The following is a 27048-nucleotide window of genomic DNA, read 5'->3' as shown; positions in this document are numbered from 1 at the left end:
TTCCCTTAACCAAAGGGGGGAGAACTAAATTAGAAACACAGCATGTGACCAAAAAGTGTGAAAGAAAAGAGAAAGACTTAAATACAAACTCTGAAACCACAACAACAGGGTGCTGCAGTGATGACATCGTTTTCCAACCCGGAAGTTAGCATCACCCTGGTTCCCTCGACAAAAAGTCAACAGGATTTTTCCATTGGCTTTTGGATTATTGCAGAAAATATGCTCTGTGACCAGCAAAAGTTTATGATTCTTACACATTTTTGTTGATCACAAATTAACACAACTTCTATGAATTTTGATGCTTAAATACAATCTCCAGAAGCAGAAAGCTAAAGTTACGAACTACATAGGGTCACATGACTTCAACGTCACCATCACTACGCTTCTGACAACTCTTTCAATCTTTATTTAAAATGTTAGAAAGTTTAAATTAAGTTTGACTAAGTATAGTTTGCAAGAGCATGAACACAACGGTGCTGTGAAGGCGGACAAGTGAACATATGAGTTTTCCTGTTGATGATGTTTAATGTCTCCAACCACCTCTATAATCCTAATCAGACACTTGTTAGAAAATTCCTTTAAAGGAGAACTCCGGTCAATTTTAACATTGAGCTCATTTTTTTGTAAATTTGGAGTGCTGTCAATACAGAGAACAACGACAAAAATCGGTGTTGCCTACACCATGTTATCCTCTTTTTAAAATTTGCACCCTGTTGACTTCAATGGGGCAAGTACTAAACCTGCTTTTAGCCTCTTAACATCCTTGATGTGTCATTACAAGTGCACAGCCAATGTGAGTGATTCCTTCAGAGTGATAACGAGTGAATCTGACTGCAGTAGATGTGAAAGATATGAATAAAAATGATGTTATTTCAGCCAGCGCACATACCTGTATTTACATCCTGTTTTCGTTCAAAGTCCATAGTAATCGATTGTCGAGTTCACACGCATAGGTTTAGTTACCTATGATCACGAGCGTGAACTCGACGATCGATTACTATGGACTTCGACCGAAAACAGGATGTAAATACAGGTACGAGCGCTGACTGAATTAACATCATTTTTATTCATATCTTTCACATCTACTGCAGTCAGATCCACTCGTGTTCACTCAGAAGGAATCACTCACATGGCTGTGCACTTGTAATGACACATCAAGGATGTTAAGAGGCTAAAAGCAGGTTTAAAACTTGCCCCATTGAAGTCAACAGGGTGCAAATTTTAAAAAGAGGATAACACGGTGTAGGCAACACCGATTTTTGTCGTTGTTCTCTGTATTGACAGCACTCCAAATTTACAAAAAAATGAGCTCAATGTTAAAATTGACCGGAGTTCTCCTTTAAGACACGTACAAGCTTTAAAAAATTCACGAGTGGGTATAGCCAATGTGTTTTACGTAATAAAATAAAATGTGAAAATATCCACCAATATACCACCGATGTTCCTAGAAACTAATTGGAAAATTTCTAAACTTCAGGACGATGGAAGTTTTCCATCATCCCGTTTTTAATGCTTTTTTTCAAGCATCACATCATAGTAACACAATGGTCACAAAAAAAAAAACAGCCCAATTAATTTTGTCCATTTAAAAAAATTCCTTTCTGCTAGTAGGAAGTTAATTGTTGGTACCATCTTGAATCGTTCCAAATATTGAAAAGATCTGATATTCAAAAGAGTCAACTGACATGCTAATTGCAATTGTAAAATCCTTAAACCATCTTTAACCTTAAACCTGCAATTGCCACATCCTGCCAAGTGTCAATATAGTTCATTTATCTTAAATATTTCCCCAAACTGTTGTGGGTTAAATTATTGCAAGATACACTAAATTGCTCCTCAGCGATGAACAAAGCTGCATTGTACTGTATTGTTAGGGTTAGACTTGACTATATGCCTCAGGTTTGAATGACCTAGATAATACACTGCACTCATAACACACTACTTCAATAAATTATATAAAACAGATAAATTCCATCTGCAGCATGCATTTATATTTGTAATAACTTAACGATATGTTGTCAGGCTTATACAGACACATGGACCCCCCCTTTCAGCAGAATCTTTAGATAAAACAAAAATACCAGCTGGGGTGAAGCATCATTGGATGATGTTTAATTCTGTCCACAAAGCATACCATGCTGCTTTTAGCGGGTGCAGACAGCGGGCAGGCAAAAAACTAGGCCAACATGAATTTCATATGACTCTCACCAAGTACAAGAAAGATGTGTGTGTGTGTGTGTGTGTGTGTGTGTGTGTGTGTGTGTGTGTGTGTGTGGTGGGGGGTTGGGGCGGGTGGAGCATCCAGGATCATATGTAGTGTGGGGGAGAATGCAATTGGATGTCACTCTGCACCACAAAAAACGTGTGTGTGTGTGTGTGTGTGTGTGTGTGTCAGACTCTAGTATCAGCGAAACTCTTTGCAGCAGAAAGACAGAGCTTGTGAGACCCTGGTCTGGTTCACAAACAAAGACACATAGCCTCTACATACCTGTGCAGAGCTCAAAACGAATCCGAGCCCCTGGCTACTCAATCCGATATCACCTCCATACACACACACACACACACTTTTCATTCATTGTGTAAATGTGCCTCTGGTTAGACGTGAAAAACAAAAATCACTCCCCCAGCAGCAAAGACAGTCTACAGACACGAGCAAGTAAATGCGAGTACTTCTTGAACAGTTCGACAGTGGGACTTAAAAGCATATTTTCTCCCCGCTGCCCTTTTCTATAATAGATCCGTTGCTGTCTGGAACATGCTCATGGAGAAATGAACCTCTTTTCTGAAAAGCACTGAATTAAAGAAATATGACCTTTTTAGCAATTCTTTTGAGGAGATGGACATCTAGTTGTGCCTGTACTGATGTGTTAGATATTACACAAACAGCGCACACACTCACAAGAGATAGAAAACAAGCCAATGTGCATCACGTGCCTTTGTGTTACTGCAGTGAGAGAGGTAGATGAGTGTAATCTAAAGAAGAGAAAAGAGAGGCGAGGGTGGGGTGTCTGAAAAGGAGGGTGCGGTTTTGCTCTTTCCGGCTACGTTTTCCAGCTATTCGACAAACATTAAGTTTACAGTTGGGACAAAATATACATTTTCAGAATGGTTAATTGTAATTTTCATTTGAACATTCTCAATATCGATAAATAAACTCCAGTCTGAATTGAATGTGATGGTAAGTGAAGGCATTTACCAATAAAAACAAGACACATCTTTCCTTGCATTGTCCTCAAAAGATGTTCACTGTGACATGAATCACGGACAAATGACTCTTATGAACCAGTTCTTTTTAGTGAATCAAAAATATACAGCACAACTAGTACTTTTTTGATTCTGTCCTTTTAATGGAATCATTCAAAAAGACTCAATCTCAAACAAAGACCATTTGAATCAGTCAGATGAATCCTTCCTTACTCATTGAATTCATATGTTAATTATAGGATATCTATAATTTACAGCAATATTTGAGAGAATGTACAAGCAAAAGGGCATCATAAAGTTTTAAAAGAAATGAATACTTCTCTTCAGCAAGGATGATCAAAAGTGGCAGTATAGACTTGTACATTGTTAAAAAGATTTCAGTTTTATATTCTTTCAGACTCTATTCATCAAATAATCCTGAAAAAACTCCTTGAACTCTTGAAAAATCTTGAACTCCAAATCAGCAAATTAGAATGATTTCTGAAGGATCATGTGATACTAAAGACTGGAGTAATGATGCTAAAATTCTGCTTTTCCATCACACGAATATATTACATTTATTTTGGCTGTATTTTTGATCAAATAATTGCAGCCTTGGGGAACGTAAGAGAATTCTTTCAAAAACATAAAAAAAAAAAAAATCTTACCAACCCCAATCTTCTGAATGGCAGTGAATCAGAAATTCAGAATAAAATAAATTGAATTGAATCAGATTCAAATTTAATGAAAAAAGTGTGTGAATCAAAATCAAATTGGCAAATGTCATCAACACAGCAGTGATGGTTTTGCTTCAGGTTAATGTGAAATCTAGGTCCTGAATATAATGTACCATGATATTCTGTAGTGCAGTATGATTTGATATACAATTATAACACCAATGGTCCTTACTTGCTAAGTATGCTCTGAAAATATCCCATAAAGCCGCAATTTGGGGAGTTGTTTTCAGCTACATAAGCTATAATTTTGAGCCCTGATTTTCTTCTCAAGAACATCTCATTTGATGCAGAACAGCTTATCCGACTCATACCTGCCGATCACAGCGTCCAAGAGGCTTGTAATGCCTGGACGTACATGACATTCCTGCCAGCACTGGATGTCTGAGCTAAATAGTGACAACTTTGTTCACTATCGGGAACGAGAAAGAGTTTTATCCCACTTATCTGGAGATTTGATTGAGACATTGCAAGTTTCACATTCCCAAATTCAACCTGGAAAATAAACAACTGAACCCTGTTACGTTTCATTCGCAGCGCAATGGCAGTTAATTCAAAAATTAAAACACAAATATGTAGCAATGAACACACTATAAGCATTTGTTTATCCTATTATTGTTCCCAAAGTTGTTTGCAGCTGGAAACCATCAAATCTATTTCCAATTTCAATCATTTCAGCAGAAGCAGGAGCTTTGTTATCAGATGGCGTGACAAAGACGGTCTGCTCGGGAGTCAGAATCATCCCATTCTATTCAGTTTATCAGTTTTTTTTTTATTGTTTTTTTTAACGCTTCCTCCAAGCATTTGTGCCTCATGTCAAGCCAAAAGAGGTTCTGATTATTCAGAAAGAAATTGGAAGCCAGGTGGTGTGCAGAATGTGTACAACCCATTATAGGAAAAGAGTGGTTTAACTAGGAAAAGGTCTGTCCATTATAATCATATTGTCTGGCCTCTGATAGCAATGAATCTGTTTTGACCTTGCAGCAAACACTTCCCACCACTGAAACCCTGATTGAGCGATTACAAAAAATCTATATTTTCAACCTGTGTGCTAAACCTCTGCAAAACTTTCCACCTCACAAAACCAGTAAAGCAAGGCAAAATAACTATAACAGTATAACAGTAATGGCTGCGTAGCACTTTACTAACTATATTTTCCATCGGACAGCTGACAGCGTCAAACAAGTGTGGAACGATTCAGTTAAAATACACTCCATATGGTACATGTTTCACTTACGCTGAGGTTAGAATTCTGCTGCCGTCAAACGCAAGCAAATTTATGATTGTCTCCGACTCAAAAATCTAACTTCGGTGTCAGATTCTGGGCTCTCATCCAGAAAGATCAGGGATACTGGAGAGAATCGTTCCCAGAGTGCAGAAGCTTGATGATAGACAATACCAACTTATCCGTTTTAAAACAGCTCTGCAATAGCATAGAGATTACATGTATAGAGACTCTCATTAGCAGAGATAATGAAGCTTTGTAAAAAAAGCCCTGGACAGTGAGGCGCTGCTGGAAATACGTAACGAAGGGGTACCGGCTCCAAAATTGGCAGGAACACTGGACTTATCCAGAATCATGCTACAGTTCTTTTCTTAAACCCTCTGCTTTCATAAGAGCCTCTCAATTTGAAAAGCTCTTATGAAAGGGGCTACTGCCCAAGTTGCAACCTTATCAAGTGGAACGTGGCAGCCTTTCTAAATAAAATAAAAAGGTCAAGATGAAAATCGTGGGAAAAGGATGATGTTTGTGCATCTAGCCCAGACCTTGGCTGAATCTTCTGACATTTTTTAGCATTTTCTGCACTGATATTGAGCAAATATGGATTTAAACATGGTAAAATGTGCTTAAGGTAGCCCAAAGGCCCGTTCACATCAAAAACAGTAAGGATTATTGTGACGATAACTATATTAGCATCCACACCAACGGACGATTTATTTATTGCCATACCAACATCTATGCTTGCATTTTCATGGCAAGATAAGTGTATTTAAAAAGAAACAAATAGTGGTAAATTAGTATTGAAAATCCACAACAATGGATGATAATGCTCTTTTTATTATAAGCGAGTGCTGCAGTAATTTTCTCTAACACTTTACATGCTCAAGCTCTTAATAGTCAGATGGATTCGGATTTGCTGTCAATGTTTATTGTTCATCATCAGCTAGAAAAAAAAATCATTGTGAAAGTCATTCCAAAGACATCATTCCTGTGTCGTTATCATTACAGTTGTAGTGCGGACTTCCCTATTCTCAGAGAAACAGAATGATTACCAGGCGTAATGATATGACGCAGCGCCTGTCGCCTGATAATAGGCTACTGAGCTGGGGACTATTATCAGGCGCTGCGTCATATCATTACGCCTGCTGGACTCATGGTACTGCAGCAAAGTTTCTTGATTATTACGCAGGAATGAGAGTATAGTTCCTTGCCATATCAGCCTAGAAAATCGCAACTTTTCATTTTCCGTCGGTTTTAGTACACGATTTAACTACAGAAGAGTCAAGTTTTAAATAGGAAAAATATCAAAACTCTTTGTTAATTTTTTTGAGAGAGATGCAAATGGTCTTGTCCGGTTCAATTCATTATGCTAAGCTATGCTAAAAGTGGGACCCCCAGACCCGGAGATCGGCTGAATGGATTCCAAAATGATAAAACTCAACTGTTTAACTCTGGGGGAGTTGTAAAATGAGCCTATTTCCAAAAAAAGTGGAGTATCCCTTTAACACATCATAACCAGGCACAATGTGACAAAAACTATAAATCCAACCTGTTCCATATTAATATGGCACAGCGACAAGAAACAAGCCACAGAGAAATTGGGCAAAAACATTACAGTCCACTAATAGTTTTTGAGAAAACATTGGATGTCAGTGGTCATGGTGTGGACAGGAAGAGTGGAAGTGCTAAAAGCCCACAGTCGCGCTCGCCACGGGCAGCTAACATGTCAAAATAAGCATGAAGATGATAAGGTTATGAGGGAAAACACACCACTCTGTCACAGGAGAAAAAGAACATTATATACAACTGAAAAGGGAAATACTACAAAATTGTCTTGAATTACAATCAATAAAAGAATTGTAGCTCAAGGTAAAGAATATTGTAGTAATTCTGCACATCAGGCATAGTCATGTGCTCGCCTTTAACAAGATTTTAATCAATGCCTGTGTCCTTGCTTTATGTCTGAGGATAAAATATGGACACAGCAAGCTGTGAGACCCGCAGATGTTCAGCTTCGTCCTTCCCAACAAATCAGACACATGCTGAGTGATGTTATGCAGTTCTTTACTGGATGATTTTGTGTGTGTACATCAACATAATCATTTTGTAAATGCATATTAAAGCATGCAAAAATGTCAACTAGTTGTTTCTAGGTTTGTCAAACATACACACATCAGAACCATTACCTAGGGGATACCACATATAATTCAGACATGTTGAGCCCAGATGTTCATGTAGGACATCTCAAATCATTTTCTGTCGAATACACTGCTGATAAAAGGTAATCTTTCTTTTTGTATTTGGAATGATCATTTTTACATCAAAACTCGCAGTGCTGATTATCTGACTTGCTACATAAAATATTTACCAGAACTGCCAAGTAAAGAATTGTGCGCCTGAATATGACTCATAAAGCACTTTTGAAGAAAAAAAGTGGCCCTTCTGCCTTGTTATGAATTAATCTATCACGATACATAGCTCACAAAGCATTATCCGTGTCAGACAAGTGTACGAATCACTTCCATCTACATAACTAATGAGTGAAGTCAATAATGACGAATGTTAGGAGCTGCACCCTGCCTGTATGCACTTGGTCTCTAATGAAACCGCCAGGTTTAATGAAATTCCTGTCTCAAGGTCTTCACAAAGACAGATGTTACCGTTCAAGCTCAAGCAATTTACATTGAAACAGGAAGTTTGGGCATATTGGAGGAAGGACAAATCTTTTTGTTAGATCCAGTGGTCTCTAGTGACATTCTCATTCGCGGAAATCTGATTCAGTAAGAATTTGTTTAAGAAATTCATACTTTTATTCAGCAAGGACGCGGTACATTTATGTATTTTGAATAAATTTATAAAAAAAAAAAAAAAAAAACTATTGCGGTTTCCACAAGAATATTAAGCAGCACAACCGTTTTCAACTTTAATAATGATATGAAATATTTCTTGAGCAGCAAATCAGCATGTTATAGACTAGAGTGATTTCTGAAGGAGCATGTGACACTGAAGAGTGGAGAAATGATGCTGAAATTTCAGCTTTGCCTGAATAAATTACATTTCAATATATACATAAATAGAGAATAGTTGTTTTAAAATTGTAATAATATTTTATAATATAAGTGATTTAATAAATACAGTAAATTCATAGAATAAATACAAATAAATATATAAAAATAAATACAGCCTTGGTGAGAATGGTTCTTCCAAATACCTTAAAACGTCTTACTTAACTCATACTTTTAAACTTTATTGTGTACATTAGCTAAAAGTGAAGTTTCATCATGAATACTAGCATATACATGACCTCAAAGCTAATATACATGCACTAAAATCCACAAAACACCAATTTCCATTTGCCAGGGTCTTTAACTCTACTGTGGCAGAGGCAGAGAGCACACAGTGAAAGCTTTCAGCGCTGTACGATGACGCAGCACTGTCACAGGTTAATGCAAGCACTTTCATTAAAGCAAGAGATCAGTCCGCGAGTGGCTTTGTTCGCATACTCATTAGCTACTGTCACAACTGCTGGATCCCTGAGATGTAAATGTACGGTAAACAATTAATTAATTGATTATGCGGCTTATCTGATTGTGAGGGCCTGATTTCATATCCGCTTCTCTATTGTTGTTTAGTTCTGCAGGCAAACAAATTGATCCTATAGGTTCCATGCGCCGTGCCATTTCACGCTCCCCAGAGCTCTTTTGACCTTAGAGATTACTGATCCTGTGTTAGGAAGATTTGCGTGAACTTTGCATTACGCTAAGCGGCCTCATACCGTTCTATGCATGGCTACGTCCTGAATGAGCGATATAGAGCTGTGCTGCTGTCTCTGTGGCCAACAAGGACTGTTTGTGCTGACTGTGCAGAGCATCCTGACCTTGGTGATTCTGCAGAGAGGATGTGAATAATGAGATGATCCCTTTAGACAGACAACAACAGCTCAGCCACAAGAGAGTGAAAAACATGCGCATTTAAGATACAAACAGACACCTCAAAGCAGTGTCACAATCATTATATAATATTTTGCATTAGGTCTGGTTAAAAAAAAGCAGACCTAATGCATGCATGTACATATATACACACATTTCAAGATTAAAACGCATTCTAACATGATTTGATGTGATAAAGTGACTAGCGTAGCACTACAGAGCCTCGCCACACACACAAGTTTAGGGTCATTCTGATTTTTTTTTAAATAAATTAATACTTTTACTACGCAAGGATGCCTTAAATTGCTCAAAAGTGACAGTAAAGACATGTTTAAAGTAGGGCTGTCAAACGATTAATCGCGATTAATCGCATCCAAAATAAAAGTTTGTTCTTTACATAATACATGTGTGTGTACGGTGTATAATTATTTTCTATATATAAATACACACACATGCATGTATATATTTAAGAAATATTTGCATGTATATACTGTGTATATGTATTTATATTATATATAATTTATATTATATATATAAATATTTTATATACATAAATAACACATTTTCTTAAATATATGCATGTGTGTGTATTTATATATAGAAAATAATTATACTCCGTACACAGACATAAATTATGTAAACACAAACTTTTATTTTGGATGCGATTAATCGCGATTAATCGTTTGACAGCCCTAGTTTAAAGTCTATAATAGCTTTATGAATTTTTATTTCAAATAAATGCTGTTATTTAGAATGTTCTATTCATCATAGAATCCTGAAACAAATGTGTTAGGGTTTCCACAGAAATATTAAGTAACACAAATGCTTTCAACTTTGAGAATAATAAGCTCCAAATCAGCATAGAATGATTTCTGAAGGATCATGTGACACTGAAGACTGGGGTTATGATGCTGAAAATTATTTTAAATTTTTATAATATTTCAAAATATTACATGTTTTTGACTATTTTAGCTGCAGATGAGAATAATAAAATAATTCTTTCAAAAATATAAAAATATTTTGCCAACCCTAAACTTCTGAACGGAAATGTAACTGTATATTAAACAAAATATTCGTTCCAATTGGTTTGCATTGTGTCGCATTACACAGCATTTTCACTTTCATTATGGACAGACAAAATGCTTGACACTGATTAGGATACGGTTTTAAGATGAAATTTAACAAACTCGTTTACTTGGTTTAAAATGTTTACTACTTTTACACGCCAGCCGCTTTAGTGTCAAATAAACTACTTTGTATATCCTCCTGTCCATATCGCAAAGCTGATCCAGTTGGCCGGGAAGAGATGACAACAGTTGGTATGGTGGGAAGCAAGCAGCACAATCCCATGGTGCCGTTTCCATGGCAACTATGATGCTTTGCTAATGGCATGGGAGTCTAAACGTTAGGCCCTCGGTGGCAGTCTGTGCATGTGTGTGCGTTACGTGTGGGTAGAAAAAAAAAAGGGGGGGGGGGAGAAAAACGACAGACAGTGAGCAGATTGGCTCAGTGTGCCTCTCACAGGAGAAACTGAATGGCGGGAGGTAAAGGACGACCACGCATCAAAGAAAGGCAAATAAAATTACTGTATCATGAACAACATTGCATCTCCCTCGCCACGCACCCAAATTGCCACTAATATTATAATTGCAGCCTACATATTTCCAGTACAAGAATTAATGTAATACAGTACAGCAACCAAAAAGACGAAGCCCGTTTGCGGCAGGGTGAAGACTGCAGCTACGACTACAATAGTAACTATGTCAGATCCACAGGGAGGGAGCTGTGAGCCCTGCATACAGTCAGGGAAGTCTTCCTGTGATCCACGCTAAATAAAAGACACTGTGACCCTCTACACATAAACAGAAGTGACTTGAAAATAGACCAGAGGTAGGATTACAGTGAGAAATTGAGTCTTAAAATACATCTGGTAGCTAGGCTGCTCATCGTTCATAATAAACTACAGCATGTGTGTTTTATAGTACATTTGCAGGCTTGCATGTTGTCTGGCACATTATAAGGAACTGCCTTCATGAAGAGGGCCACAGGACACTCGTTCATCCCTCTGCCAGATCAAGCCCTCTCAACACCTCCTGCGTGTGTCATTTGTTCAGAAGCTGGGTGGCAGGGATGTCTGGCATACCACTGTAAGGCCACGAGGTTGAGGACGAGTCTAATTACATTCAGGGTCTAACAGCAGTGCTTCACAACATGTGTTCTCTGGTCGGAATTTCAATAGCAAGTAGGGAGACACTGGAGAAAAATATTGAAAATTTTGAATCTAGCACACTGACCAAATTAGAACTCAGCCCTCAGAAACTGCCATGAACTGGTGAAAGACGAGGCCTACAGAAACAATCCATCAAAACGCCTTCAAAAGTAGAACAACCAAACCAAACGTGAATCCTTTTCGGAGTATCTTTTTTTTTTTCCTGAAACGCATACTTCTCCCAAGCCCTGCGGAATCGCCAATTAATTAAGGTGATCGGTACATCTGCTCTGCTAAATGGCATTCACCATCCATCAATACTGGCTGTACTCAGGCACAAGCAGTGGTTTCAGACAAAGCTGAATAATACATAAGGTCTACCCCACCTACAGTTGTGTATCGGCATTGTGCCAAACACCATGCAATGCTTCTCTCTTTCCCTAGTGCACAATGTTACTGCTACGTTCTTTGACCAGCAGCGTTCTCCATTAAAAAACAATGGAAACCATAATTGCTACAGTTATTGTTACTATTGCAACAATAAAATATATTAAAACATGGTTTCGCTTTAGTGTAAAACGCTTTTATTAATGACTGATGGATTGTGGTGACTTGCAATAATACACTAAGTAACTGTGGTTTTCTGAAATCATTTAATGTGCATTTCACAAATAAATCTAAATTGTGACTAAAGCAGATTGGCCCACAATACACATCATTTCAAATTTGATTAATATATCAGTTCCAATTTGATTAATAGATTTAAATAAAATAAAAACTATCTACAGCTGCTAAAAGGCCAATCGTAAAACGTCAGAATTTGCTCCAAATATGGATCCAAAAAAGACCACAGATTACTAATAAAAAACTATTTCATATAACGCTGAAAATATGCTACTAGTTGCACTTGTTAAGGTGTTCTTGACAATATTACAGAGTCTACAAAGGTCCTTGTGACAAAAAACTACTACGCTATATACTTGTAATGGGTCCAAATTTAACCAAAAAAACAATAGAAGGGCTAAGAGCTGACAGGATGGCAAGTGACTTGTTTCAAACGTTCATCGTCCGCTTTGTATTATCCAAAGCACAGCATACATAGGAAGTACGTTGGTATAATTTCATTCCGATCTGAAACAGTGAACTCTATGGAGTCACATGACCCGCCAGTAGCTCCAGCCAGGAGAGAGATGTGGTGCTGCGCTACTCTCTTCGGTTTAAATCGCGTTGGCTCGAGGTTTCAGAGCACATCACCACTGCAGCAACCCCCACCCTCCTCCTCCTCCTCCACCACCTGCTTCCACATGCACGGCTACAGGAACTCTGCATCCCTGCGCATAGAGCAACTGCTGCAGCATCCCTTCACTGGAATCACCACTAACATGTTTCTAAACATCCAGCACTCATCGGAAACACGATGACCGACGCCTCCTATTAAAGAGTAGGACTATAAATCGACCGCTTGCGGTCTCTATAGTGCATATAATTACCCCGCAAGCCGTTTTGCTAAGATTTGCTACATTTTTGAACAGATGACGAGATGGATAATGTGATAAATCCGTTTTCACAACGTTGCAGAAACATTGTTAAGAGGTTGCTAGCACGTCGTTTTAGGAACTGAAAGGCTACTAGATATAACAGGCCTACCTTCGTAGCTAAACTATAACCTACACCAAAAAAAGACAATACTCTCATGATGTATTTTCACAACTTTTTAAAAGTGAATATAGTTTATCCTGAGGTAAAAGTGTCTTGCCTCAGAAAACCTGTCCTGTCAAACTCTCTCTGCGCGCGCCGCTCAAATATTTTTAACGTTTTTTCGCCCATTCAAACATCCTCTTCCATTCATAAAGATTTCACCAAGGTGAAATGTTTGTAATTTGTGAAATTGACACGTATTTGCCATTGAACTAAGTCAGTTTATAAACTGCTTGGTTTAAGAAAATAAAAACGTTGATGAATAACGTTCACTGCGTTTCATTTCGATTTGTTTTCATAGTAAAGCACATTATATTAGGATACCTTTCTTTTATCTGAGGTGTGATTTCAATGACTTAAAAAAAAAACTGTAGCCTAACGTTACCTGACTGCAAAGTTAGCATGTAAAAACGTTTCATACAGCTTTAAGGAGGCCTGGCTCGATCGGCCAATTGTAATTATTAATAAGGACGTCGGTAAAGAAATCTCCATCCCTTCCTTCAAAACAAAGATCCTCCCAGCATCCCAGGCATTACTGAATCTGTGTTAATGCGTTTTCTAAGCCGTTTCATAACAAGAATTCGGTTAAAGCCCGCTTTAATCCACCTCGCTTACCAGCCTGTGGCCTCCACGAGCAAAAACAGCAGCCATATCGAACATATACGGACACAGGAGGACATAACAGGTGCCAAACACAGTATTAAACTATTAAAGCTTAAAAATTACGAGCATCACAGACGACACGTTAACGCGCCTTGAATATTAATTACACCCACACTGCTGTACATCTATGAGAATTAATCCATGAATTCCTGCGTCGCGTAACATCTACTCACCAGTCATAGCCTATTTACATACATACATTCGTAAATATCGTTTGATAACATAAGACGTGTTAAATATGTCGTCTAGGCGAGAATTATAAATCGAACAGCATATTCCACGAAAGATGCATTCCCTTATTTGGCGAGTCATTGTTGCAGGCCGGCGTGTTGATACACTGTCAATTTTGCATATCAAACAAACGCAGCGATCACTTTTTGATAGTACGCAGGGAAAATGAATTATGACGTTATTGTACGATATTTTGTCACCCTAAAGCAAAGCTGGTGGTAATGAATCTGAACGGGATGTCAACAAAAGACAGGGTGACATTCCTCCGGGGAATATTTCTGGCTTTAGTGCATTTGATCAAGAAATAAATTCTCATATGACATCATCTTTAAAAACACCATGCGCGCTAAATAAAACATGCGTTCAATAGACTGTATGCAGATGCTTACCAGATTTAAAACTGTCTCCACGATATCTCTGTTGCTAACCTCCCCGACCTGGATCAAACCGATGAGCACGGCGAATTTCATCTTGATATTCCGGATCGGAACCGAAGGGTTTATCACCCCGGCCGGTAGAACCACGGCGCCCGATCCAGACACCATCATGTCCCCAGTAACGGAGCCCGTTACGACTTGCTGCCCCAAACCCGGTGGTGCTGCTGGTTGGGGGGCTTCTCGGTCCGTGAGCGAGGCGGAACCCGGTGCTAAAACCGGTTTCTCGCTCGACATTTCCGACCAGAATCCCAAAAAGGAGCGGTCGCCTCGGTCTCACCTGCTTTTGTATCACCGAGCACTGAGCAGCAGCATCAAATACAGATGAAAAAGGAAAATTCTCGATCAGGTGTCACAAGGCTGTCCTCCTCCTTCTCCTCCTCCGAGATGTGCACATCCAAACCCGTTCAGAGGGATGCGCAGAACGAAATCACGTCTAATGTTTGGCGAAACTGTCCCTCTCTCCTCCCGAATCCCGATGTCAGCCGAAGATCGGTGCGGTGTCGGGCTGTGTTGTCTTTCTCAGGACGCCATATTGACGCCCCCTGTCTGCGGGAGCGCTCACCACGCCTGCGTGCTGCTGCCCGACTGTCAATCAAAAGGTGCTAGCCAAGCAGGAGCACGTGCGCGAGTCCCAGTAATAGGTGTCTCAGCATTAGGCAAATCAGATTAATGTTATGTTGACTATTACAATTAGAGTGGGATTATTTTGGACCGTTGAACAATTGTAAATAATGCCTTAACGCAGTGATGTAATCATAATGTGACATTCTCTTTCACTCTTTCACAGAGCAACTTTAAAGACTAGGCTTATTTCTGTATAGACACTTAAAGTATAAACTATTTCTCAACATTTTTTCATGGGCAATGAACAGTTTATACTTTAATTTAAGTGTCTATACAGAAATATAAAGTATTAGCTGCCATGGAACAACTGTTCTCTTCCAACTGTTATATATATGTGTGTGTTTTTCCCCCCCAAAAAATCATGGGCAATGAACAGTTGTTCTATGGCAGCCAATATAACCAAAAGATAAACAATTTGGAGAAGTATTTGTGTACCTGAAATGTTGACCCTTATTTGCACTTAACTAAAACCCTTGATAATAAATAATGAAATTAATAAATGCAATTTTGCATATTATTATTGCTGTTTTGAGTGTCTTTTGAATAAATATTTTACTGAGCTAAAAGCCTTGATTATAAATAAATGCAATTTTGCATAGTATTATTGCTGTTTTGAGTGTCTTTTTAATATATCCACATCCAATACATCCAAGTGGATGCTGCACACTGGTGGTGGTTGAGGAGAGATTCCCTGATGATTGGGTGTACAGTAGGCTATGAAAGCGCTATAGCATTTATATATATATATATATATATATATATATATATATATATATATATATATATATATATATATATATATATATATATATATATATATATATAAATGCCTCCCTCACTCATTCATTCATATGTTTTGAAGCCAGCATTCAAATCCACTGCTGGAGAAAATAAGAGCAATTTGAATTTCGACCCTTATTGTTAATGAGAAAAAGCCCTTGTTACTTAAAATAAGGGCAATTTATACATCAAGTTTGCTTGTATTAAATTGTATTGATATCAGCCGCCCTGCTCAATCAGCATTGGTAATAAAATATGAGTTAAAGACTATGCAGAAAACAATTGCCTACCAAATCACTAAGACTCAATTTTCCTTCACTGAGAACCTTGGTATTGTGATGTTTTAATTTTAGCACTGCAGAAAGCTGTGAATGGGGACGTGAGCTCTCCTTCACTCAGAAGGACACCAGTCCTGCCTCATTTTGGCACGAGCCCGGCTAGCGGTTTAAAGTCAGTCTGAATGAAAGTGAGCTTTTCCTATAAGCCCTCTCTTCATCCCCCAGCCCCTTTCTTCTCTTCTCCTCTTTCTTTATTTCTCTTTTCTCCCTATGTCTCTTCCTCTCTCACTCTCATTTGCTTGCATCCCGTTCTCTCAAAATAGAAAGGATCTTTAACAAAAGATAAAAGATATTGCTGACATTCAAAATTCTGCTATAGACCAATCCTAAAACAACAAAACTAAGATAATCCTGGCTAGCGACCACACTTTCCATACTGCTTCTTATTATCTTAACACTTTCAAAAACTGGATTTGCAAATAGGGTATAATGCAGTTTAAGATGTTTTAGAGGTAAGATGTAGTTTTATTTGACTTTCACTTGCTTATCTTATACAGTCATGTCCTTATTTCCAAAAAGTCCCTTTACAAGCAATCTCATCCCAAGTGGGATAAAAAAAAGGTAGAGAGAGACATAATTCCTTTTTTAGTGGGGAGATGAATATATGGAGTGAAGGAGAGGAGGAGGGGTGGAGAGGGGGATGGGCTCTGCTCAGAGGAGGAGGGGAACAGAAGGGACCGGCAGCTGGATAGTGAAGAAGAGTCTTCGGCCAATACAATGGCTGACAGGAGGCTGAGTCTGCAGAGCTTTACGTCCCGTCACCAGACTGGAAACCTGCAAAGCTCAGACACACCGATGCAGAACACATGAACAGCATCTGTTAAATACATGTTGTGTATCTTTTTAATTGGGGTCGTTAAGATTTTATTATACATGTTTCTCTTATGCTCATATTAACATTTTCAAGACTTTATTTAAAATAGGCTATATTTTATAATGTAATGTATTCCTGTGTCAGCAGCCATTACTCCAGTTTTTAGGGTCACATGATCCTTCAGAAATGAATCTAATACACTGTATGAAATGATATGATCAACATGTGTTTTTACATTGCTTTAACTCATCAAAATAAGTTAAACAATTTTCAACTTTTTTTATAAGTTATACAAGATTCAACTCATTTTTTAAGTCAGTTTAATGCAATGTAAGTTGAAATGACTTCAACATCCAAGTTGATTGTACTTAAAAATATAAGGCAGTTATATCAATGTTGAAAACAGTAGCACTGCTTCATATTTTTGTGGAGACCGTGATATTTTTTCATTTTTTTTTAATCAGGATTCTTTGATGAATAGTGTTCAAAAGAAAAGCAACACATTTTTATGTAACAATGTTTACAAAAGTCTTTGTCACTTTTTATCAATTTATGAGTTTTTGATTAATAAAAATGATTATTTTCCTTTTAAAAAAAAACATACCCCGTACTTTTGAATGTTAAAGCTATTAAACTCTAAAAGACAGTGCAAGACAACACAACATCAATATTTTAGTCAAACATTTATTTGGAAAAGTATTGCGTAATTTATTTAATAAACTTTTATAATTTAATAAACAGAGTAGCCTATAACTTGTATGATTCCGAACAGGTTTCCTGCACAATATCTGCCATTATTTGGAGGGATTGTTTAAACCAGAAAAGTCATTCAAGTTAATATGAAACACTGTTAATCAATCTGAATGAAACGTGAAACAATGGACTTTATGCATCAGTCAACTGATTGTGAATAGTGGCCGTTACATACTAGAATGGAGCCAGGTGACTGACAAGGAGGGGTTGAGAAGTTAGAGATTTATGGAAGAAAAAAAGTTGAATGAAAGTAAATGGTAACTGTCAGTCTGTAAAGTTCGACGAATGACAGAAGGTCACACAGGTTGGGAACTAATACATGAGAGTGAGTAAATGATGACACTATCCCTTTAAGACTGTAAAGAGTGAGGCAGAGCTGCTTTCCCGTTCTGTTCAGGAAAAGTTTGAGACTTGGCCTCTCACTGGTTGGCTGAGGGAATGTCGTAAACACAGAGCTATTCTGCTCCACATCTTCTGTCACAGGAGAGGAAAAGCCCCTGTATGTCCATATCAGGGATGAAAGAGCGCTTCAGAAAGAAGGAGGGAGCCTTTCTCGTTTAAAATAGCTGCACCGTTCACCACTCGCCCACATCTCCCTGTTCCTGTAGAGCGCGTGGGTTTGACAGACAGGTCTGTTCTGCGCTGGACTCGAGAGCAAAACAACAGGAGAAAACACAAGCGCTGCTAAAGTCCATGACTTACACATTCAAATTTTAACATTGTTTTTTGGCTAACACTTTCTCGCCTTTTCAGCGTACCAGAAAATATAATAAACTTTTTTACGTTTTCTGACGAAAAATCGAGTGGTGCCTGTCAGTCAGAAGCCAGGTATTGCTGTGGTTCTAGATAGTTGTTTACTGGCCCTATAGACAAAAGATACCATCTCCAGTCATGTTATTGTTTCTCTTGCATATGGCAAATGCTGACAATATATCTGTGGTGCAATTTAGTAGTCGAATGAATCATCAGGGCATCTTTTGGTGTTATTTTAATTAGGCCCAGAGTTCAACACATCCTTGTATAATGTATCATGCAAATGCCCAGAGGCTGTAAAACAAGAAATATAACCATCAAGGGCTTTTAACCTGGCCAAATTTATTTCCAAATATAAAAACAAATAAACCACTAAGCAAATGTAAAAAGCATCTCAAGAGCAAATTCTTAATGAAGATCAGAATCGGATCTGCTAATGAAGTCATTGAAACACATAATATGTGCATAATTGTAGGGAAAATCATTTTATGTGCATGTTTATTTATTTATTTGTTATAAAATGAATCCCGGCATATCCTACAGTAAGACAACACATTTATCTATCACCAATACGTTTGTTTTGGTATGTCCCAGTAGGCAAAGAACTAATGTGTGTGTGGGTGTGTGTCTGTTTTAAAGAGCATGTCCCAGAGAAGGGTCCCAGCTGCCATTGTACGTTTCAATTTCGTATGTGAATGGGAAATGAATTGGCTAGTGCGGACACAGACGTACATCATATATTTGTTTTGTATGGCAAGAAGATGGAATCTGCAGGTTTGGAAAGAAGTTCATTAAGAACTTTTAAATATAAGCAGCTTCCTTCAATGCTAACAGCCTGTCAGCGTCATACGCCTCACCTCTGAAAGCAGACAGAAAGCAGATGAGAAAACGCACCGTGTCCAAGGAGATGTTCTTTTCCTTGAGGAGAAAGAGGTGCACACAGACAGGGGTGGAGAAAGAGAGAGAGAAAAAAGGACGAACGACAACGCAAGGAAGAGTAGAGAGAGGGAGAGGACGGAGCGCTGTCACTTTGCCGTTTCACCCTGTCCATATATGTGAAATGCTTGACAATGGCAGGAGAAATGAACTGGCATGTTAAACTAAAGTGACATCCACCACACACACACACACACACACACACACACACACACACGTTGGGTTTCCATGTTTTATGGGGACTTTCTGTAGACATAATGATTTTTACACTGTACAAACTGTATATTCTATCCCCTAACCCTAACCCTACCCATCACAGAAAACCAAAAATGTCCCCACAAGGAAAAGGATTTTGGAATCGGATATTGCCTTCTTTGTGGGGTTATTTTGACCCATACCTAAACCAGACACACACAGACACACTCTTGTACATTTATCCATTATAACCTTATACATCCATTATAACTTTATCCCTAAAACAAAGTCTTGACCCTCAAACAGGGATTTAAAAGGGGTCTCAGAAAGTGAGGACCGACCAAAATATATTTATTTTACTGTCTTTTTCCTCACTCAGATGGTCTAAAACAGAAACCGGTCCTCACAAAGATAGTTTTACAAGTCCAAATACACTCACACACACACACAAATTACCAAAATGTCGCATGGTAAATACCAAGGTAATCTTAGGAGTACCAAGTAAATATCATGGTATATGTATATGGGAGTCATTCAGCACCCTTTGGATCCCATCACTATACACACCACAGTATTTTATTTTATTCTATGAGGGATATAACAAGCACATTCTCATGACAGCTGCATATATCCTCACACAATAGAGACTGTAAAGCCAATGAATGTGACACACACAGAAACACACACATCCCTGCAGACTAAAGTACCTGCTATCACAGGAACTCACAGATGAGGCTCATCTGTAAAAGGCTCTGCTGATGAGAGGTCCAAGTAATTGGTCACATCCTGGAGTGGATGTGAATCACAGGATGTGCGAGTGTGCCCGAGAGAAAGGCAGTCATAAGAGAAACCAGGTAGAAGATGAAAGATACTTGTGATTCCAAGAATGCATTTTCTAGTGACCCAAAACTGAAAGCTTTGCATGACATACTATTGGAATAAGAATTTAGATTCTAGATTCATATCTCCATATACTCTCACTCCCCATGTATAATAGGATTTTTATATTCTGTAAAGCTTTTTTAAATTATTTTAAATCAGGTCTCCCATAAAGGCACATGCCAGCTTTAAGGCTTGTATTACAATCAGCAAATAGCTTTACATTTCCTAGAAAATGATTTAATATGCTACTTGCGTCATTGACAGCATACAGCCACAGTGTGAGAGACAGCGTGACTTTTTATGGGAGAGAGAAAAGTGTGTTCGCACATACGCACGCAAGCTAAATGTGTGTCTGTTGAACAAAAGCCATCAGTTGGAGAAAACGAAGACAGGACAATGAGTCATGGGCCAGCAGATGAGATGAATCCTGAATTCGATAAAATCACCATGCTTGGTTTGTATTTCTCGCATGCCATGTTGGAATAGCCCCGCCCACAACTGAATCTCATTGGCCCACAATCGTGCACCTTACACAGGTGCAACATGTATTTTCTCGGTTGACAACGTAGATGCGTTCACACTTTTGAAATGTTGCAATAAGCAATAGAGTCACAGCCAATCAGAACATATTGGATACTTTAACAGTTGGGTTCCAGGGGGGAAAAAAATCTCATTTATTTTCTCCGTAGGGGAACTGTTATTTTAATAATTTATAACCAGTTATAGTCAGAACTACTGTGAGGTACAAGACTTGTAATCGATGGTATATGCTTCTGTCTACATTACCCATGATTCTCCAAAGAAATTTCTGTCATCACTCAGCTACTTAGCTCTCTCTGTTCCACTGTGTGTACTCCAGCGATCTCTCACCATAGCATCCACGACCTCCTTCATCATCTGCAAAAGAACCACAGACTTTCGGTACGTCTCACCATCATTATTCAAAGACATTCTCCATTATCGTCACCCACTGGTGCTCACCGCTACTTGTTTCAATAAACCTGTTTCTTACCAGTATCATTTTGTCTTGAGTCTCTGTTCCATAACACAATGCTTCATGGTATTGGAGTTTTTTCCCCTCATTGAAGCCGTTAAAGGGATAGTTCACCCCAAAATGAAAATTAGCCCATGATTTACTCACCCTGAAGCCATCCTAGGTGTATATGACATTCTTCTTTCAAACGAATACAATCGGAGTTATATTAAAAAATGTCCTGGCTCTTTCAAGCTTTATAATGGGGGTGATTGGGTACATTTTTTTTTGGAAGTCCATCAAAGCGCATCCATCCATGATAAAAGTGCTCCACACGGATCTGGATGATAAAATTTGCAAGTAGTAACGTAATCTATGACATTACACATTTTAGGTAATATAATCAGACTACTTTTTGATTACTTTTGACCTAACTCATTTAGCACATTGATTTGAATAGTATAATCTTCTACCATATTGATAAAAATAAAAATAAAAAACAGAGAAAGAAAAATGATTCCATTTGTTTTAGCAACATGAAGTGCATTAAACATTACATTACATCAGGGTTTCCCTATGTAGGGTTATAAATAAATAAATAACTTGAAAATAAATTAATCAAAATACAACACTAACAAAAAAAAAGACTAAATATTTTATTTGTTTATGCTGTGTGGCCGCTCAGTTTTCCATGTAATTATAGTCACATGACTAGTGGTCGGTCTGTGTGTGCAATTCCATAAAACGTTTGAGAAAGGAACATTTTAAAGATAAAAAAGAACAACGAGGGAGAAATTAATTCAGATTAATTTACTGCCATTTTGTAATTATTAAGTAATCATGTAATCAATAAAAAGTAACAGTATTCTGATTTTGAGTATTTTAAAAAGCATCTAATTACAAGTAATTCATTTTTGTAATCTGATTTGTAATCCAGATTACATCAGTTACTACCCAGCACTGCTTATACCTTTGCCTTTTTGTCCGATTTTTAAATACCTTTTTGCTACTTTTTTGTTTGTAATGTTGTGGTTCACCTTGTAGCTGGCTGGTTTGTTACATGGCTTATAATTCTTTCCAAGACTTTTCCCTATGGGAAAGATAAAAGTGAAAAATACTTGTGAAGGATGTGAAAAATAGGCCTTTTCGGACCTAATTTGATATTATATTAAAATGACGAATACCTGAAAAACAAAGCATCATATAAAACAGTAAATCATATATAGTAGTAAAAAAGAACAACTAAACAAGAAAGGTTGTGTGGTTTAGGATTGGAAGAGAAGATGATAACAATAGAGTGATAAAGAAAAAAAATGATTCAGTGGTTTTTATGCGAAAGCCCATATCACAACTGATGAGAAAAAAAGACTCTGAGCTCCCCTGCAATGCTGTCATCCAGATAGCCAGTGTATTGTGTGGAAAATGGAAGGAGAAACAAAAGAAAAGAAGAAAAGACGATAGACGAGAGTGCTAGAGGGGCCAGGAGATAGTGAGGAAGTCGGTGACATGAACAAAATGGTAGCCAAGGCAACTGAATTTCTCTCTTTTTCTCTTCTTTCTGTCTCTCTGGGGCTGTACATAACTCATGTATTTTTTTTCTCTAGATGTGTGCATCTTTGACTCTCTCTCTCTCTCTCAGCATATACATCTACATTAGGACCATATCCAGCCACCAAATTGACACTCTGTCAACTCTAAAAGCATGAGAAGTAGAAATAAACAGGACAGGAGGGGAAAGTGAGGTCATGCTGCATCCGTCCCTGGAAGATTCTCTCTCTCTCTTTTTTAAAATCCTCCTCCAAAGGAGTCTGATAGAAAGACAGTAATTAGCTGAAGGTTGTAGCTCCATATTGTTAATTGTTGGCCTGAATTGTTCCCAGGAGAATTGTCTAATCAAGCCGTCTGATTGAAGCTATAGATCTGTTTATGGGATGTTTCGCACGTTTTGCTTTGTTGAAAGGCCAAACCAGATATTATCCTCTCCAAAAGCAAAAACACCCATAGTCTCTCTTTCTCTCTCACACACACTCAGACACAAACATCAATAATTCACGCATTTGATCTTTTATTTATTAATGACCTTATTGCTGTGCTAGGATTTGTCCGAGCTATAGAAAGTGATTGCTTTTTGTTTTTTGGAATTCAATCTGCCAGGCTTCCTCTGAGGCGGTGCGCATATCTGCACTGAATCTTTGAAACAGAGTGAAAGATTTAGTCAGATGTCAACTGAAAAACCAAAACAAGTCTGGACAGCATGAAGGCGTCATAAAATGATGATATGGCCACAGCGCTGTATCATGCCTGCAGAGCAGTGGTTGATTAATATGGGATTTTCAATGGCCGATGCTAATGCAGACATGGGAAAGCAGGGTGGGGGATGCCTTATGCCTGATATATTATACAAATTGATGATGACAAGCGCGACTTTCACAAAAATGCTCTAATTTAATGGACATTTTATAAAATATTTATCAAATTTCACTCAAAATATTAGAAAAGTAGGCCTATGTCCTTTGAAAGGACCACTAGCTATATTAGCCTATATAACTTACAATATTGTTAATGTCTTTACGCTCACATTTTGATTAATTTAACACATCATCGCTGAATAAAAGTATTAATTACTTTTATTAAAAAATATTCCTTGACGATGACATACAAAAAAATGGGTGGAAAGCCATGGGGAAAAATGAAAATAATGTGTAAACAGAATACAGATATTGTTAAAAGTACAATTAAAGCACGAGGAACAACTAGTTATTCAAACAGTTGTGTGTCGTTTTCTATTTTTAAGCTTTACCTCAGCTACCGTGGCTTTAAGAATCTCATAAAAACTGCGTAGGCTACTCGGACTCATTTAACGTAGACTACTGATTTTACTACGTAGTAGACAAGTACGCATAAAACTTTCAGTTCTTTGTCCAATGAAATTAGAGTGCGGAACTGGTTAAATAGCTAAATAAACCCGGAGCATCTGAAATCACTCCTGAAGGAATAGCTTGTGGTCGACAATGTTTATGAAATCTGACCTTCTTTGGTATAAAGACACGCCATACTTTTTTGCTCCCTAATGATGATGTATGGCCCGCAGTGAGTGTCCTCTGCCTTTCATACTTCTGTGTCTAGACGTGTTATTCAAATGGCGTGGATCAATAGTTCCCTTGAGACTCTCTCGGGTTCTGCAGACCCAGGAGAAAACACAATCACATCTACTGTATTTACTGGCAATGTTGTTCATAAGGATAGTTCTTTGACCTCTACATTTCTAAGTTTGTTGTTAGTATTATTCATTCAAACGTACCTGCACACACGACGCCAAGCATCCAATGCTACTGTGGTGCATCCACACTGCCCTCCGGTGGTTAGCCTTTTTATTCAGCCTGTGCGATTCTTTGGAAGTGATTTTGTTAGATCCCATTGTTGATTTACAATACGTTTTGAGAAAGTTACGCAATATTTAGGACACGACTATTGGACTGACCAACAAGACAGAATAAATTCAGTAAATACTAAAAAAAAAAAATATATATATATATCTTTAAACAAAATATGTCCCAAACACAACAAATACTGAAAACAGTAAAACATCATTGCATTGAGGTTTTATTTTTCACATTTCCAAATGATTGGAACTTCAACCACCCTGTTTAACTGTTCAAAAACTACCTTTGGAGCCACAACATATCACCCTCCTCCTGCCACCGAGCTCAAGTCAAACCCAAATACACAGTTCCCATCAAAACAGCACTGAACAAGCCAGCTGATTAAACCAGCTTGCAATGATATTTCAAGCAAAATATTGATATGATGAGGAAAATAACTGAGCATAAATGCAGATAAACCTGCCAATAAGCCTCATTTTTGTACAAAATTTACAACCGGAATTGTATCTACACATTTATACACAAACACACACAAATGTACAGCTCTGTGAATAAAATAGACATGCTTCTCAGAAGCAGTGAAATGAATTCATGTCCCAGACATTGTAGAGTGTGACACAGCAACATATAACAATGACAGCAATAATAATAATAATAATAACAATCCATAATTGCAACAATCACTAGCATTGCCTATATTATTTACAACTTTGTTTGGTTTTTCATCTTAAATCATATTGCATTGTCAGAAGAGCAGAGTACTGGTGCATTTATCATGATAATACATTATTGCTTAACAGTGAATGAAATCAAAGACCAATGTAACGATAACATATTTCAACAGAACTTATATAATATGGGCTTGTCAGTAAATACTTCACAACAATACGTCACCAGGGTACAATCTTACTTTAAAAATATAGTCAATGTAACACTATCTTCATTCAAATGAGGATAAAACACCTAAATACAGAGTTTTAAATAATGTTTAGACATTAAGGTACCTAAATTTGAAGTGCTTGGTAAAACTAAACCAGACCTGCTGTGTTTTGATTAGCATGAGGTGGCTTGTCATCCACATCTGTTTGTTGTAAGCGAAGCTCTGAAGGTGCTAGTTAAAGCTGTCTGCTGTGGTAAAGACTGGACAACAGGAAGCAGCATTATGACTTTCTTTTATAGGCATGGCTTTATGGCTACGCTGGAGTCTGTCTCTGTCACTTTCTCTGTCCATCTTTTCTCTTCTCTAAACACATGCCCCAAAACACACAACAAATGCCATTTCAAAAGTGGCAGTTTTGAACAGCTGCATACATTTATATGAAATAAACGGACTAAATTAAATGCCCTATAAGGGGTAAAACACTCTAAAACGAATCCCAATGATCCACAGTCTATTAAACCAACAGGACATGGCAGTTTGTTGTTGTTTAGGGGGGGCTAGAAACACAAATGACTGTTCCATTTGCTCTCGTCTTCCGTCACAAATCTCTCTAAGTTTGTCCTCTGTGACTATCTGTCCTGACGTCGAACTACATCCCAGTTCCCTCACGCCTGACTCCACGTAGCCCGGCTCAGATTTTGGTCTCTGGGCCCTCGGGATCCAAAGCCTGGAAGGAGTTGCGGATGCGAGCGGCCTCGCTAGCACAGAGATGGCCGAACGCTTTGTTGTACCACTCTGGAGACTTTCCTCTGGAACAGCAAGCAAACATACAGCATTTAGTGAAGTGTAAGTGTACGCAGGTGTAATTTTTAGGACAATTAAGAGATGTACAGCATTCATTACACATGCTTTGAGAAAGTACTTCACAACAGTACACAAAGTACTTTCTAATGAACCAGAGGAATAATTCTGTTCAAATAAAACAAACTATTTAAAGACAATTACAACCATGTCTGTTTTATTAAAGAACAAATCACATGTACAGTATAATTTTATTACACATATTTAAATTTTTTAGGTTGCAGCCTTTCACTAAAATGCTTTAAAATAATAATAATAATAATAAAAAAATAAAAAAATCCCATATCATTCTGCACTCCATACCCCATAATGACAAAGCAAAAGTCAGCTTTGTAATAACTTTATTAAAAATGTATAAAAAAATATATATATATATATATATATATATATTTTTTTTATACATTTTTAATAAAGTTATATATATACTGTATATATATATATACAGTATTTATTTATTTTTAATAAATATATATATATACAGTCAGGTCCATAAATATTGGGACATTGACACAATTCTAATCTTTTTGGCTCTATACACCACCACAATGGATTTGAAATGAAACGAACAAG

General features: G+C 37.7%; 2 protein-coding genes across 13 annotated transcripts in view; both read right to left on the bottom strand.

Moving 5' to 3' along the window:
- Positions 1-14840, bottom strand: part of nbeaa (neurobeachin a) — a 132909-nt gene extending 118069 nt beyond the window's left edge. For 7 of the 8 annotated variants that reach the window (XM_081354542.1, XM_081354536.1, XM_081354537.1 and 4 more), the window contains exon 1: positions 14259-14840. In XM_081354542.1, the coding sequence (XP_081210668.1) occupies positions 14259-14540 (282 nt within the window). In that variant the 5' untranslated portion in view covers positions 14541-14840. Of the gene's footprint in view, positions 1-8914; positions 8981-14258 lie in introns of those variants that run through there. The other variant, XM_081354540.1, reaches the window with a different exon arrangement.
- A 10090-nt stretch (positions 14841-24930) lies between these two features.
- Positions 24931-27048, bottom strand: part of stard13a (StAR related lipid transfer domain containing 13a) — a 44940-nt gene continuing 42822 nt past the window's right edge. For all 5 annotated transcript variants that reach the window (XM_081354436.1, XM_081354434.1, XM_081354437.1 and 2 more), the window contains one exon: positions 24931-26426. In XM_081354436.1, coding sequence (XP_081210562.1) covers positions 26309-26426 — 118 coding nt within the window. In that variant the 3' untranslated portion in view covers positions 24931-26308. The remainder of the gene's footprint in view (positions 26427-27048) is intronic.

Source organism: Scardinius erythrophthalmus (assembly GCF_964197995.2).
Source record: "Scardinius erythrophthalmus genome assembly, chromosome: 23".
Lineage (NCBI taxonomy): Eukaryota > Metazoa > Chordata > Actinopteri > Cypriniformes > Leuciscidae > Scardinius > Scardinius erythrophthalmus.
This window is presented reverse-complemented; position numbering and strand designations above follow the sequence as displayed.